The sequence below is a fragment of the Momordica charantia genome, assembly GCF_013281855.1.
Source record: "Momordica charantia cultivar OHB3-1 chromosome 1 unlocalized genomic scaffold, Mcharantia_2.0 BLBB01000001.1, whole genome shotgun sequence".
NCBI classification, from domain to species: Eukaryota; Viridiplantae; Streptophyta; class Magnoliopsida; order Cucurbitales; family Cucurbitaceae; genus Momordica; species Momordica charantia.
In genome coordinates this window covers 19324033-19338600 of record NW_028275157.1, presented here as the reverse complement: position 1 = coordinate 19338600, position 14568 = coordinate 19324033, and the positions used below count along the sequence as shown (strand labels likewise).

At 32.4% G+C, this 14568-nt stretch overlaps 1 protein-coding gene across 1 annotated transcript; it reads left to right on the top strand.

The window, feature by feature from the left end:
• Positions 1-6992: 6992 nt before the first annotated feature.
• On the top strand, positions 6993-14217 carry LOC111005808 (RNA polymerase II C-terminal domain phosphatase-like 4). The gene is made up of 9 exons (XM_022277442.2): positions 6993-7338; positions 7520-7662; positions 8698-8783; positions 9684-9799; positions 10591-10771; positions 11805-12094; positions 12604-12789; positions 12874-12912; positions 13523-14217. The coding sequence occupies exons 2-9, from the start codon at positions 7520-7522 to the stop codon at positions 13832-13834; spliced, it is 1353 nt and encodes a 450-aa protein (XP_022133134.1). The 5' UTR covers positions 6993-7338; the 3' UTR covers positions 13835-14217.
• The last annotated feature ends 351 nt before the right edge of the window (positions 14218-14568 follow it).

Sequence of the window (14568 nt, the reverse complement as noted above, 5' to 3'; positions counted from 1 at the left end):
CGTCCACTGGGTCGCACCTCTTCTTCTATCTAAAGAACATGACGAAACCTCCAACCGTTTCCTTCAGAAATCTCATCATTGCCTTCTCTGTCCTCGCATAATTATTTTCCCCAAAATGCCCACTCCCCTTCCCCCTTTATTTTTTAATTCAAAATGGAAAATTTTCTTTTTCTTTTAACTTTTTTAACCCTAGCAAAATTTATGGTAAAAGTATGATGCAGGAGTTTTTAATTTATTATAAATACAACATGTATTTCAAGTTTTCTAAAGGATAAAACATCATACACGTCTTATAACTCAGGACCAACATGTTATTATAACAATAATAATCACTATTAAAAACCTCACATTGACAAAATAAAGAACTTAACAAAAAAATTTTTATAATATAGATGTGAGCTATTCCCTTCATTAACCATTAATTTTAAAATGGAACTCTGGAATAATCATATTAATAATCACAAAAAGTTGATTTCGATGGGTTATATTCGATATATATGTATAAAAGTAAAAGAAAATGAAACTTTGGAGGGCAGAGTAAGAGAGATAGAGGGATGAAAAGCTTAAGAGAAGATAATGAAATATTCAAAATCGAAGGAAAAGGAAAACTGACGATAATAATAACAATCAATCCCCCTAAGTCACGACTTGAAAAAAGAGACTCACACTATATATAAAGAGAGCGTGGAGAAATGTGAACAATGAGCATCAAAATTGGAATAACAAACCCCCAGAAAGCCAAATTTAAACAAACCCCAACTTAGGATTCCGAATCCTAACATTCAAAAATTTCAAACAACATTTCGTAATTTATATAATCCCCTTTTTCTCATTCTTTTTATGAGAAAAAAAAAACAACCCTTTTGATCTCTTCTCATAGAGATGCTCTCTTTTTCTTTCTGTCTCTCTAATATAATCTCATTTTGCATGAGAGACGAGATATATATATATATATATATATATATATATATATATATTGATAATGCAAATACAAATATGAGATGGGATTCAGCTTTTACAGGATCGTGGATCCACCTCTCTTTTATGGGGTTTGGTTCTAAAAAATATTCAAGGTGGACCGAAACTGCAACACTTTACTACAACAATTCCCAAATCACGTGTACTTTATAAACTTAAACTGCAGCCTTATTGCATATGCCAACACAGGGGATTATAACCCACTCTTTCGACACTTTCTTTAGATCATAACCATACGATATTGTCTACTTTTTAAACTTTTAATGTATTAGATTTTCATTAACTAAGTTGATACTGAATTTTGGACTACGTAATATAGTAGACTACGTTAGCCAAAGAGCCTCACTAAGCCAAATTGGAATGGTGGAGCTGTCTAATATTTTTTTCGTGTGGAGTAGTCGCCTGGTATATCTAAACCTAACACCGGTGTCTGCTCTACCACATATGGCTTTGCAGTTTAAGTTATGACATATTCAAGAATTCGCATATATTTGAGAAATGTTTGATTCCACTATACATAGGAGAACGATTTTGAGGAGATGAGTCTGACCCAGAAATCTAAACTGTATATGTCAGGACGAGGGATCAGTGTCGGTTTTAAGGTTACTCTAACAAACACAGAATCATATATTTCCATCGAATGTTAGTGCATATTACACCGAGCAAACTCTGCTCCAGAAAAATAATCAAATTAGCTTAACTACTCGTCCCGTGACACGTAGACTCGTCCTCCTCTGCTCATTGAGATCAGACTCAAGCTCAACTCCACACAATATCGAACAACCCACACCTGTCGTAGATTTAACCATAACACATTATGTCGTAAATATAATCATCTTGTACATAGATAACCAACGTGGGACTTGGTCGCATCTTGATAGAGGGGAAGGATCAAGCAAAGGTATAATATTTGGAAGGGGAGTGGATATAACTTTAATTGTGTGGTCCAACGAACAAAAATAAAAAGTGAAAAAAAAAAACGAAACACAGTCTTCTAGTCGTTTACTAATTACTTGAGATTCGAGCTTCATCTCCTTAAAACGTAGTGTGCTATTCCTCTTCTCACGCACCCACACGCATTTATTTCTCTCTCTCAGTTCCAGACTGGATGCTTTTGTCTCCCTCTTTGCGAGGCCACTTGAGATTTTTTATACCATACAAAGTTTTCTCTGTGTTTTTCGGAACATACATATATATATATATATATATCTGAGGTTGGCATATACCCAAAATTTAACAACATTAATATTATTGTTTCATTAGTTAGTCATGTGGACACAACCCTACCTCTGCCGAGATGTGAAAAATGGAATAACTCTGTGTTTTGGACTACACACACACAGGTTTTGTTCCCATATATACACACCAACCTTTCCGAATATTATTCTTAAACATCTAACATCCTCGTTATCAACACCAACTTTTTTCTTCGCACCCCCAAATTTAGAAACACACACAGCAACATCAACATTGTTATTATGTTTTAGTTTTGGTTCGCTAAACTGTGTCTTGTTTTTTTCTTCATAATTTGTATATGTTGCTGGTTTCAAATTCTATTTGGATTACGGAATCTATTCGTAATTAGGTTTAAATACTATTTTAGTCTACATTCTTTCGGTATTAGTTTATTTTAGTCTATGTATTTTTAACTTTTATTTATGATTTCTATATTTTCATTTTTTATCTCACCTATTTTCCTTATACTGTACAATTTTTTTTACATGACACTTTAATCGTGATAAAGTCATAAAATTGTATTGTAAAAGATTTTTATTGCGTAGAAAATGTATATTAAAATTTTGTAAATACGGGTAAATCATCAATTCACTTCTTAAAAGTATAAAGACCGAATTAAAATTGAAGTTTTGAAAGTGTAGAGGGCTAACGCTCAATAGAATTTCTACGGATCAGAGGATCATATTTTGTGAATGATTTCAATGATGGGTAGAGTCGAAGGAGAGATGGACTTTAGTCAAAATTATGGATTAGGGTTTGAGTTTCGGCCAATTAGTTTTTGAAAATAAAATTGATGAGAAGAAAAGAGAACAATATATTTGTAACAGAAGAAACACATGGCTAGGATTGAGAAGCAGAAAATGTCTCATTGCGTTACTTCATTTTTTGTATTATTGATCTGACCCGATTTTAGAAACTCAGCTTATTTGGTAATTAAAATTATCACATAGACTCTTACTCATCTTAAGAAAAATGTCACATCATTAATCTATTACGCCCAATTAATTAACGGTAGATTAACAATAGGGACCAAAATGAACCCAAGTAAAAAAATACAGTTCCAGAGTATTTTACTTTTAACTTAAAAAATGAAAAAAAAAAGATAAGTATACCGGTAGACTCTTTAAATAAACTATTTACCCAACTTAAATGTTAATAATTTACAGGTTTGTCAAAATAGAGGTACAGATTCATGTAAAAATTATCAAACTACTCATATTCATATATTTTTAATAAACAAATGAAACCTTGAATCCTAAATCCTAAACTATAAACCCCATGGATAATTTATCATTTTTAATAAAGAAATGAAATCATAAACCTTAAATCCTAATTCATATATATTCACCGGAGATCATTTCTTTTATTAATAAAGAAATAAAACGTTAAATTCTAAATTTTAAACTCTAGACTCTAAATCTTCAACGAAAAAATATATTTTAAAATATAATAATAAATGTAATATAATAAATGCGGAGAATATAGGAACTCTGAAAATCTAGATTTGTTAATGTATTTAAAAAAAAAAAGAACACTTGTGAAATAGCACGTGTGATAGCTCCCGTAGAGACTTTTAGAACCATGGGCGCTTGTTTTGTTGGGCTCCTTTGCGTGGATGGGCCCATTCAGTCAGAAGCCCATTGTGGCTGTTTTTTGTTCAAACTTAAAAGGCCCACCAAGTATGCTTGTTCAGAATTATTTTTTCACTAGGACTAAAAATAGTTTAAATGGGTACTAAAACGGAAAAAAAATTAAGAGTTTAAATGGATTAATCAAAATAAGAGAATATTTTAAAATATTGTTGGACATTAGGATAATATGATTTTCCTAACTTAATTTATCAACTAATCAATTTGTAACGTTTAAAAATTGAGCTACAAAATCATGTAAGCGTATGATTTTGTTTTATATATATTTCAAAATATGACCACTCATTTGACATGAGTTTCAAATAAATAATTTTGTAAAATTGGACCATGGAATATTTTATATCTAAATTAGTAAATCATATCTAAAATTTTGAGAAGGTACATCATTTCGATTATAATGGTGTTTTTTAATTAATTTTTTTTTCTAATATTTTATTAGGTAACATTTTCACATTCTAAAGATATTTTTGAAATCTTGATTAAAATTCAAAATAAGAACTATATGATTTTTAAAATTTTCCTAAAATTTTAAATTATTTTTAAAAATATACTTGAGAGTAATGTTTGTGGGTCTTTGTCTAAAGCGGCCTTATCAGTTATAAATCGGGCTTATCTGTTATTTTTGTAGCTTAATAAAAAGTACAGTTTTATTCCACCCATATTAGAACAAAAGCAATTTATTCAAACCAGAAAAATTAAACAAAAACATAATAGTATAAAAAAAAAAAAATCTTATTTAACAAAAAAAAAAAAATCAAATATCATGCTTAAATTAAATTTAACTAAAATAATAAATGACATTTCATTCGATTGCATCACCTAAAAGTTGTAGTTTGTCCCCTATCTTAACCTTAATTTGCCTCTCTCTCTCGTCAAGTTTGTCACCACTTGTTAAGTTGGGTGACTCCATGCAGGGTTCGGGTCAACCTTTCTACTGTTTGAGATCAATGTGTCATCCATCAAAGAGGTTGAACTGATGGTGTGATCTATCATTATGTGTAATTATACTTGCAAAAATAAAAATATGGATGTTTTTCCTTAGATGTTGGTCACAATCTTACCCCTCCCCTCGATAGTTTGATCTATATTTTTTTGTTTTGTTTTATGGTTGATTCGATTCAATTTTACTGGGAGAGGAGTCTCCCCAAATTGCTACTCTTCTGAGATTTTTGACCATGATTTAATATGTTCTTTTCTTTTGGAATTTGACGAGGTTTCATATAATCTTATTCATGTTGAATTGCAATCAACGTGTCACTTGATGAGCACTCGATTGACCACTCATTTCGTCACTTGAGCACTGCTTTTATCGTCCTCACGTATAGTGTCAAATGTTGAGGCAAACATTTGGCTTAACATAATTATTGATTTTGCACCAATCTTCTAAAATAAAAGAGATTCGACGAAACTTAAAATTACACAGTGATGCTAGTCACATACATTCCAATGCTTAAATTAGGTCGGGTATGTGAAGCATAGTAAGAAGGATTTTTCTAGTGTACCTCTATTTATAGAGAGGATGACCTAAGGGTACCAAGAGATCTTCAACATAATGTTATTAGAATTTATTCTTTAAATTCCTTAAATAAGAGGGAATATCTTTTTCTTTTGTGATGCCTTATTCTTTTTTATTGGTTGAGCTTTTGGACTTTCTTCGAACTTGTAGTATTCTTTGGGATCTATAATTAAATTTGACTAAAATATATCATATTTAAAAAATATTTTTAAAATGTAGTTCATTTGAGCAAACTGAAAACTTTTTTAGGTAGGATACATATTTAGTCAAGCATATATACGAAGTGTTATGTTTGATTTTAAAGTATCATAAACATTATATATTTGATAGATATGATACATCTATTTTGTGTAAAGCATGTCATGACCTAAGGAAGGGGTTCAAATTAATAATTATCTTTTAGATTTTTTCAAATATTGGTGAGCAGAGGTTCAAAAATCAAAAGTTATCTTTCAGATGTTTTGAAATATTTGTAGAGTTTATTTGAAAATTTAAAATTGAAAAATGGAAGAATGTAGACGAGGTAATCAAACCTGTGCTTACTTCTTAATCTCTTATTCGTTTGAGAATTGAAACCCTTATCTGCTTCCTCGTCTCAGCACTACTACAAATTTCGCCTTTGTTAACGCTAAAATTTTTTGTTTAGTTAACACTTTTCGAAAAAAACATTAATAAAAATTTAATTTTTACCTTAAAATAAATTATTTAAAAAAATACATATATTGCCAGATATAAAACGTCAACTTACATCTAATATTAAAGTTGACACGATAGAGTGTTAACTTTTAGATTTTGTTGACGCTGATTACGCAAACTTTTCGTAAAATATCGTGGTTCCGTATTTCTCATATAGTTGATGGTCTTTTAACTGTCAATATTGCTATTTTTATTAATGCATTTTAGCCGTCAACGAAAATAGGCAATGTTAACGTTTAATGGCCGTCAATAGATCTTGTTTTGTTGATGGTTTAAAAGAGTTAATAAAAAGAGGAATGTTGACACTCCATATCCGTCAATTATACTACATTTTAATTGGCATTATCGTAGACCAATTGATGTAGTGCAGCTTGGTAGCTCATTTTGTTTTGGGTACAAAATGTCACGGGTTCATTCCTACCTATTACTTCTCCTCAGAGCAGTAACGATGGATCCACAAGGAAAGAGGATATTAATAAAGATCAAACAAGGATCCCATCTCTCTTAGCGTGAGGAAATTAATCATTTTTTTGAAGTTTAAGGGCCCTTTACAAGGGGTAGTCGGTGTTATAGAAAAGAAAAAATCGAAAAAAAATATCAATAAAAAAGAAAGTAATAAAAAAAAGAAATTGTTAACTTAGATTCATATAAATTGTCGATTAAAACCGTTAAATTTGATGGGTATAATTGATACATTTAGACCGTCAGTATTAAATTTAATAAAATAATGTCGTTTTGATGTTTTGAAATAATATTAAAAATTTATTTGATGAATATATGATTTTTTTAAAAAATCATAATTAAAAATAAAAAATTCACAATTAAAAACAAAATATTTAACTTTAAATTATACCTGTTTTTTTTTTTTCTTTGTTGGAATTCAACTTAATCGAATCCTAAAACCTTCATATCTATGAGGTAATCAAACCCCGTGCTTACTTCATAATCTCTTCTTCGTGTGAAACCCTTACCTGCTTCCTCATCTCAGCCGACCCCTTCCCCTGTTTTCTAGCGGTCCTACAGCAGCAAGCGGCGGCGACACGAGGGAGCGGCGGCGCCTGATCTGCAAAGGTGAAGGGCTGACGCGGTGAAACCTAGATCTGCGACCCTTCTCCGGCGAGTCTCCGACTCTCCAGCGGCGACGACCCGAAGGTAGCGAGCAGTCCAACGTGAGCTCCCTCAGATCTGCGATTGGCGGCGTCGGCTTTAAAATGATGTTATCCTAGATTGCTTCTTTCTTTGTGCATCTTACCGCTTTCATAGGTAGGAGCTGTTTATTTTGCGTTCTTATTTCCATTTATTAAACATTACATAAAACTGCAAGAACAATTTTTTTTTGTAGGTTTCTTTCCTTGTTGAATTTGCCTCTATTGTTTCTAGTCTTGGTATTTCATATTAATGCTACATTCTACTTATATATTTTTTCACTTGGTGGATATTTCAGATGAGCCTTGTGACTAATTCTCCAGCTCACTCATCGAGTAGTGACGATTTTGCTGCATTTCTTGATGTAGCTCTAGATTCTCATTCCTCCGACTCATCGCCGGAGGAAAAGGCTGAGGGCGATAATAATGTTGAAAGTGAGAGGTACTACTCTTTCTCTCTTTCAATTTTTTTCCCCCTTTTTTTTATACTAATAAATTTGCATTGACCTTTGAAGTTAATAATGTCTGTAGACGGTGGTTTAAGGTTTCTTGGAGTTATAATTTTTGGTTAATTTAAATCTTGTATTAAGTGGGAAGTGTTTTATAGTTGCCTTGCTAGCCCTCTTTTGAATCCTCAAATAGAGAATTTGAATTTCTCTATTAATATGAGATTTTTATATTTGTATCGGTCTTCTCTAAAAAAAAAGATATATATATATATATAAAATGAGAGCTATTTTGATCATCAGTGATGGGTTCCTTTTTTCAATTTCTGGTTTGTCTTTATTAAAGAATAGATAGTATTTGATATTGCATGATATTTCAAGTTACCTATTGAAATAGGATTTTATTACTGGTTTGACATTACAAATTTCCCCACCCGACTGTTTCTATTGCTGGTTTTATAGCAATTTGTAGATTCTAGGCTTCTAATCTCAAACGCTCAGTTTTTTATTAAAAAAAAAAGAACAAAATTTTCAAGGAGAAAAATGAAAGAATAAGAGCAAAGCTGCACAAAATAGGCCATAATATAAAATCAAAGACGAAATATTTACCTAAATACAAATTATTAAAACGCTAAGTAAGCTAATGGGTTTATTTGTCATTTAGTTACACTTTCATCTAATTATTTTCTTGTATAGATATCCTGAGTGGTCTAGTTTATGAAAGTTTTATCAGTTACCATATATGTAATTATTACTTTGATCAAAGTCAAACCATGGTATACAAGATGCTGCTCGTACCTTCTCATCATCCATTAAGTGCCATCTGTGATTTATTTGTTTATAATTGGAATTCTTTTTCCTTTTACATGAATAACAGCGTTGAGTTGTGGCAAGTATCATTTCTGCACATAATGATGAGGGTTTGTAGGATTGTTATAAGTTATAACTATATAACTAAGTTGTGGTAATTTATCTTAATTTTATCAATTTAACATGTAAAATATTTTTCATTCAATTCCTTACTTTTTTAGGATGAAACGTCGAAAGGTGGAGGAGCTGGAAGGCTCAGAGGAACCTCAGGAGGACATTTCGTATGGAGTTGAAGAACAAAGTTCAGGTAAATTAAACTGTTTCTACTAACACCTTTTGTTGTCCCTCTTTACTTGGTCTACTATTTACTCAGTGTAACCAGTTCGTGGCTGCCACCTGTACCATACTTAACTACTTCCTTACCACTTAGACAGCTAACTATATGACATACTTGCCGTGTCAGTCCCTTTTCCTATCCACTCTACCAATATTTATAGAGCTTTTCCCTTCTGGCTCTTCTATTGCATATTGTGTTTCTGGTGGTTGCCTCCTCTTCCCTTCTTGTATATGAATATAATTGGAGGTTTATCACCCTTTTTTATCCTCCTTTTATTTGAATTGTATGCGATTCTCTAAGAACCGTATCAAGTTGGCTCCAAATGATATATATATATATATATATATATAAAATAAGGACCTACTTATTTTTGGTTAGAAACTATTTCATAAAAAATATGAAATTGCACAATGAGGGAGGTCTTCCCCGTATAACTGAGACGGACAACATATTCTAGACTTTATGTTAAAATAGGATGGGCGATGTTCTTGTATATGGTAGTTGTGAGTGATCTTTCGTCTAAATGAAAATATGCATTTTTAGTTTTTGGTTGTTCAAGAACCAGGAATTACAGGGATGCCAGATGGATATGCATCTCAAATTTAGTGGTAGCTGAATTTATGAACTATTTCAGTCTAGCAGTCCTGTGCTCACCATACATCCCTTATTTTGGTTCCTTTCTTTGTCTACTACTGTGCCAGTCAGTTTCATGTAATTTTAACTTATTCCACAGTAGTTTCATGTAATTTTAACTTATTAACTTGAGATTTAGAAGTCTTCGCGTTAAAGGAAGTATTTGACTCTTTGTATATCTGCATTGGTTTTTCTCTATTGGTGAATTTTATTGTTTAAAAATAATGATCTGTGCAGAAGTATTATCAAAGCAGCAACTATGCAGTCATCCTGGTTCATTTGGAAATATGTGTATCATGTGTGGGCAGAGATTGGATGAGGAATCTGGTGTAACATTTGGGTACATACATAAGGTATATTTTCTTTGTAGGATGCCTAATTAGCTTTTATTCTTCTGTTACCAGCTCATTTACTATAGGGATCGCATCAAGTTTTTGTCTACCCTTTATGAAGAGCTTGTTGATTTTCTGAACTTGTGATTTGTGATTTTATGTATTCCAGTCACTAAGTTGATGGGTCATAGATGTGACATTGTATAGTGCTGGCCGCTTTTGGAATCAAGCAAATATATTCTTTCTTTTATACATTTATTGAGGATCCATTACCAAAAAATCTTGGAATAAGCTGATGGATAACTTTTTGATGATGTTTCAATAATTTATCTTATTTATTCTTGTTCATTTATTTTTCCAACTGTTCAGAATCTGTCTGGTTATGGAGATTTGTGATTCCCTTTTCCTCCAACTAAGGTTCTGGCCTACATGGTTGTATGTGAACATTTTTCTCCTGTGGGACATAGATCTATGATAGAATTTGGAGTTCTCATCTCCATCTTTCAACCACTCTAGCTTATATGTCTGACTCCACCCTCTAGCCTGCCTGATATTCAAATACATAAGATGAGCGTTTACCATTGCGTGATTTCCAATTAATGGAACTATTAGAATAGTTACATAATCCCATGTAGTTTGAGATGTTTTGTTATTCTTTTTCCTTTTTAGTTATATTCATTCACCATTGACTAAATTGATACTACTTACTAGCCATGGATATTAACTCTACCATGATTGGAGAAGTACTAATAACTTGTTTGCCAGTATATTGAACTATGAGCTAAATATATGACCATCTGATTATCTTGTAGGGACTCAGACTTAATAATGATGAAATTAACCGGCTACGCAACATAGACATGAAGAATTTGTTGCAGCATAAAAAGCTTATCCTGGTTCTTGATCTAGATCACACACTGTTAAATTCTACTCAGCTTGGGCATATTACACCTGAAGAGGAGTATTTAAGGAGTCAAACAGATTCTTTAGAAGGTACATTTTCCTGTCATCTGTACATTGTTCTGCTTTCTAAAGTAATTTTTCTATTGTGTTTACTTTTATTCCATTCCTATTGTAATTTTTTTGTCGCCCTTGCTCTTTTTGTATTTGTTGTCTTGTCTTAAATTATTAGCACTCTGATAAACTACTATTTAAGAGGCCAGCAAACGGTCTTCTTTAATCTAAAATTAAATTCTTTAAGTTTGACATGGACAAATTTGCAACATGTAGTGTAGTTTAATAGTTATGTGAATTTAATTCATAATTGGGATTTTTTTTTGCAAGGTATATTGAGGAGTGGTCTTTGTTTGTAATTCCTGGTCTTTTAGGATGTTGGAATTTCTGAGTAACTTTTCACATATCATTGAAAAGTTACCTTTCTTGTTTCAAAAAAGATTGGCATGTTTTCTTGGATATATAGATTTTTGTTTCATATTAATGAGAATCTCTCTCTCTCTCTCTCTCTATCTATCTATCTTTTTTTTTTTAAAATTAAAGTAAAGGTTGTGTAGTCAAACTTGAATTAGTTTATTGTATTCTTGTGGTAATGGTTCCTTTCTACTGTGTTGGACAGAAACCTAAATTAAATAAATCAGTATAAGCACTCTTTAGGCATGAATTTTTAACTATCTATTCATCTTTCCACTCTGACATAGAGAAGTTTCTGAGAGGTCTGTTGAGAATTTGGGCATCAATTGCTTGTTTTGAGATGAGGAGCCTGCCATAATTCCCTCCCTTGTATGAATTTTGGAATTTGCAGCTCAAACCCTTTTACTCTCGATTAGCTATTTTTCCCACGCTCCCTAGGACCGTGAAGCAAACTGCACGATATATATATATATATATATTTTTTATCACTGATTGTCATAACTGTAAAATAGTGCTTATTTCTATTTTATGCTTGATTTTTTATATTATGTCTGGCAATTAATCGTAAAAAGGTGGCTCAATCATCTAACCTTTCTACGAATTTCTAATGTTGGTTACTCAATTTGTTTGTGATGCTAATGGTAAAAATTTTGAATAGATGTCACGAAAGGCAGCCTTTTCCTATTGAACTCCGTACACACAATGACGAAGTTGAGGCCATTTGTCCATACGTTTTTGAAAGAAGCTAGTCAATTATTTGAAATGTATATATACACCATGGGGGAGCGGGCATATGCATTTGAAATGGCAAAGTTGCTGGACCCCAAGAGGGAGTATTTTAGTGCTAAAGTTATTTCTCGGGATGATGGCACTCAAAAGCATAAAAAAGGTCTTGATGTAGTGCTGGGTCAGGAAAGTGCTGTTCTGATCCTTGATGATACTGAAAATGTAAGTGCATCTAAGTTAGCTGATACTTGAATGTAGTATTGTAGTAGAAAATATTGGTGATTGATTTTATTTTGTGATACGCAAACCCATCTAGTTGTCATCATTCATTGAGTGTATATCTGTGAGGTTCCCTTCATACGTTGAAAATGATAAGTTTAACATCTTATAAACATATACGTACTGCGTTCAGTGGAAGAATGTTTCTACTTATACATCTGAGAACGTCTCAATGCATTTGGTAAATAAGAGGATGGTCGTGTGAAAAGAAGGGATAGTAAATTAAGAAATAGTGTTGTAGTGGGATTGCTTCGAAATGTTTGCTGAGTAATTTTGTCTTAGTACCTTGATCAATACATCTTGTAACCTGGTTTTTGTTCTATGTGATTCAGGATTGGATGTTGAGTTGGGATACTGTTTTCTTTGAACATGTATTTCGTCATCTTTGGGTTGCTCAGCTACCCTTTGTTCTTCATGCATATGGAGCTAAACATTGTCAATTGTTATAATAGGCATGGACAAAGCATAAGGAGAATTTGATATTGATGGAGAGGTATCATTTTTTTGCTTCAAGTTGTCGCCAATTTGGCTACAACTGTAAATCTCTATCTGAGTTGAAGAGTGACGAGAGTGAAACTGATGGTGCACTGGCGACCATCCTTAAAGTACTCAAGCAAGTCCACACTATATTCTTTAATGTATTTTCCCTGATCCTCTCTATGTTTATGTTTACCTTTTCATTTTTTTCTGCCTCAATCTCACTGTTGGGATTCCTTCTGCAGGAACTCTTGGATGATTTGGTTGACAGAGATGTGAGGCAGGTTAAAGTTTTTTCTTCTTGAACGTTTTAACATCTGTTATGCTTCTTGTCACTTAAACTTCTAGTTGATTCTACATTCTTTACTCGACCAAATCTAAATTTCCAGCTTGTATTTTCATTAGTATCTATCTGTTCACGAATAAACATGGTTAAATTACAACTTAATAAGTCCCTGAATTTTAAAACCGATCTAATAAGTCTTTGAATTTTCAATTCTATCTTATAGACCTCTTAACTTTAAAATATTTAATATCTAAGAGCTCTATGAACTCCCAATTTTGTGCTTAATAGATGTTAATCCTATTGTTTAACATTTTCAAACTTATTAGACACAAAATTGATAGTTATGATTCTATTAGACATTTTAAAGTTTAGAGATCCATCATAGACTTTTAAATTTAAAGGACACTTTTTAAGTTCAAGATCTATTATACACAAATCTAACTAAACTTGTATTTTTACCCATAAACATTTTGACATTTTCTTCAACATTATTCTGCTTGCATCATGAAATATAATCTTTGCACGAAGGGGAAAATTCAGTATGATGAATGGTTTTGCATTTATATCATGGAGTTGGTATTTTAACAAGGCAGCCTTCAATCCTACAGGTATTGAAGACAGTTCGGAGCAAAGTTCTTGAGGGATGCAAGGTTGTCTTCACCCGAGTCTTTCCTACCAAATTCCCGGCTGACAACCATCATCTCTGGAAGATGGTAGAGCAGTTAGGAGGTAGTTGCTCAACCGATCTCGATTCATCTGTGACACATGTGGTCTCAACGGATGCTGGAACAGAGAAGTCGCGTTGGGCAGTGAAAGAGCAGAAGTTTCTGGTCCATCCACGGTGGATTGAAGCATCGAACTACTTCTGGAAACGACAAGTGGAAGAGAATTTTCCTGTTGAGCAAACCAAGAAACAATGACCACAGTTTCTCTCGTAAATAGAGCTTGCATTTGGGGGCTTACTTGCTGTGGTGCTGGTGTTCCCTATATTTTTTTATGGATCCTACCATCTCATTTTTGGAGTGTATCCCCTAAAATCAACCTCAATCAAGCTCCATGGTTTGTGTTTAGATGTGTTGATGCATTGTGTTGTAATTTTGGCTAACCATTTTAAGTTGGGTTATAACTAGAGGGGTGTAGTTTTTCTAGTCTGGCCTGTGATTCTTTTGAAAAATACCAAGTCCTAACAGCTATGGTTCTGTGTTTTGTAATTTGGCTCAGAACTAAGATATCGAAGGGTGTAATAGAAAGTTTCATGAACTGATTAGAACAGTTGAAGAAATAAAAAAGAGGCTTGGTTTTATTTTGGTTTTTGAACTTCTGTGTTTTATTTTAATCATTTGCCATTGGTATTTTCTTTCCATTTCAGGAGGTTTATAAGAGTGTTTGATGTCATGAGTGATTTGTCAGCTATGGATTTCAAATTGTAGTTGATAGCATATTTTGTGCAGCATTAGAACTTAAGTATTAAGAGTATTCGTGTCGTATATATATATATATATTTTTTTTTTACATGGAGGGATGGAGATCAAAATCACAAATCACAATCTCTTGGTTGCTTTGACAACAATGATTCATACATATACAATTGGAGTAATTGCAAAATGTGGAAGTGGAAGTCCCATGCTAAACAAACTATGCATAGAAATTCTAA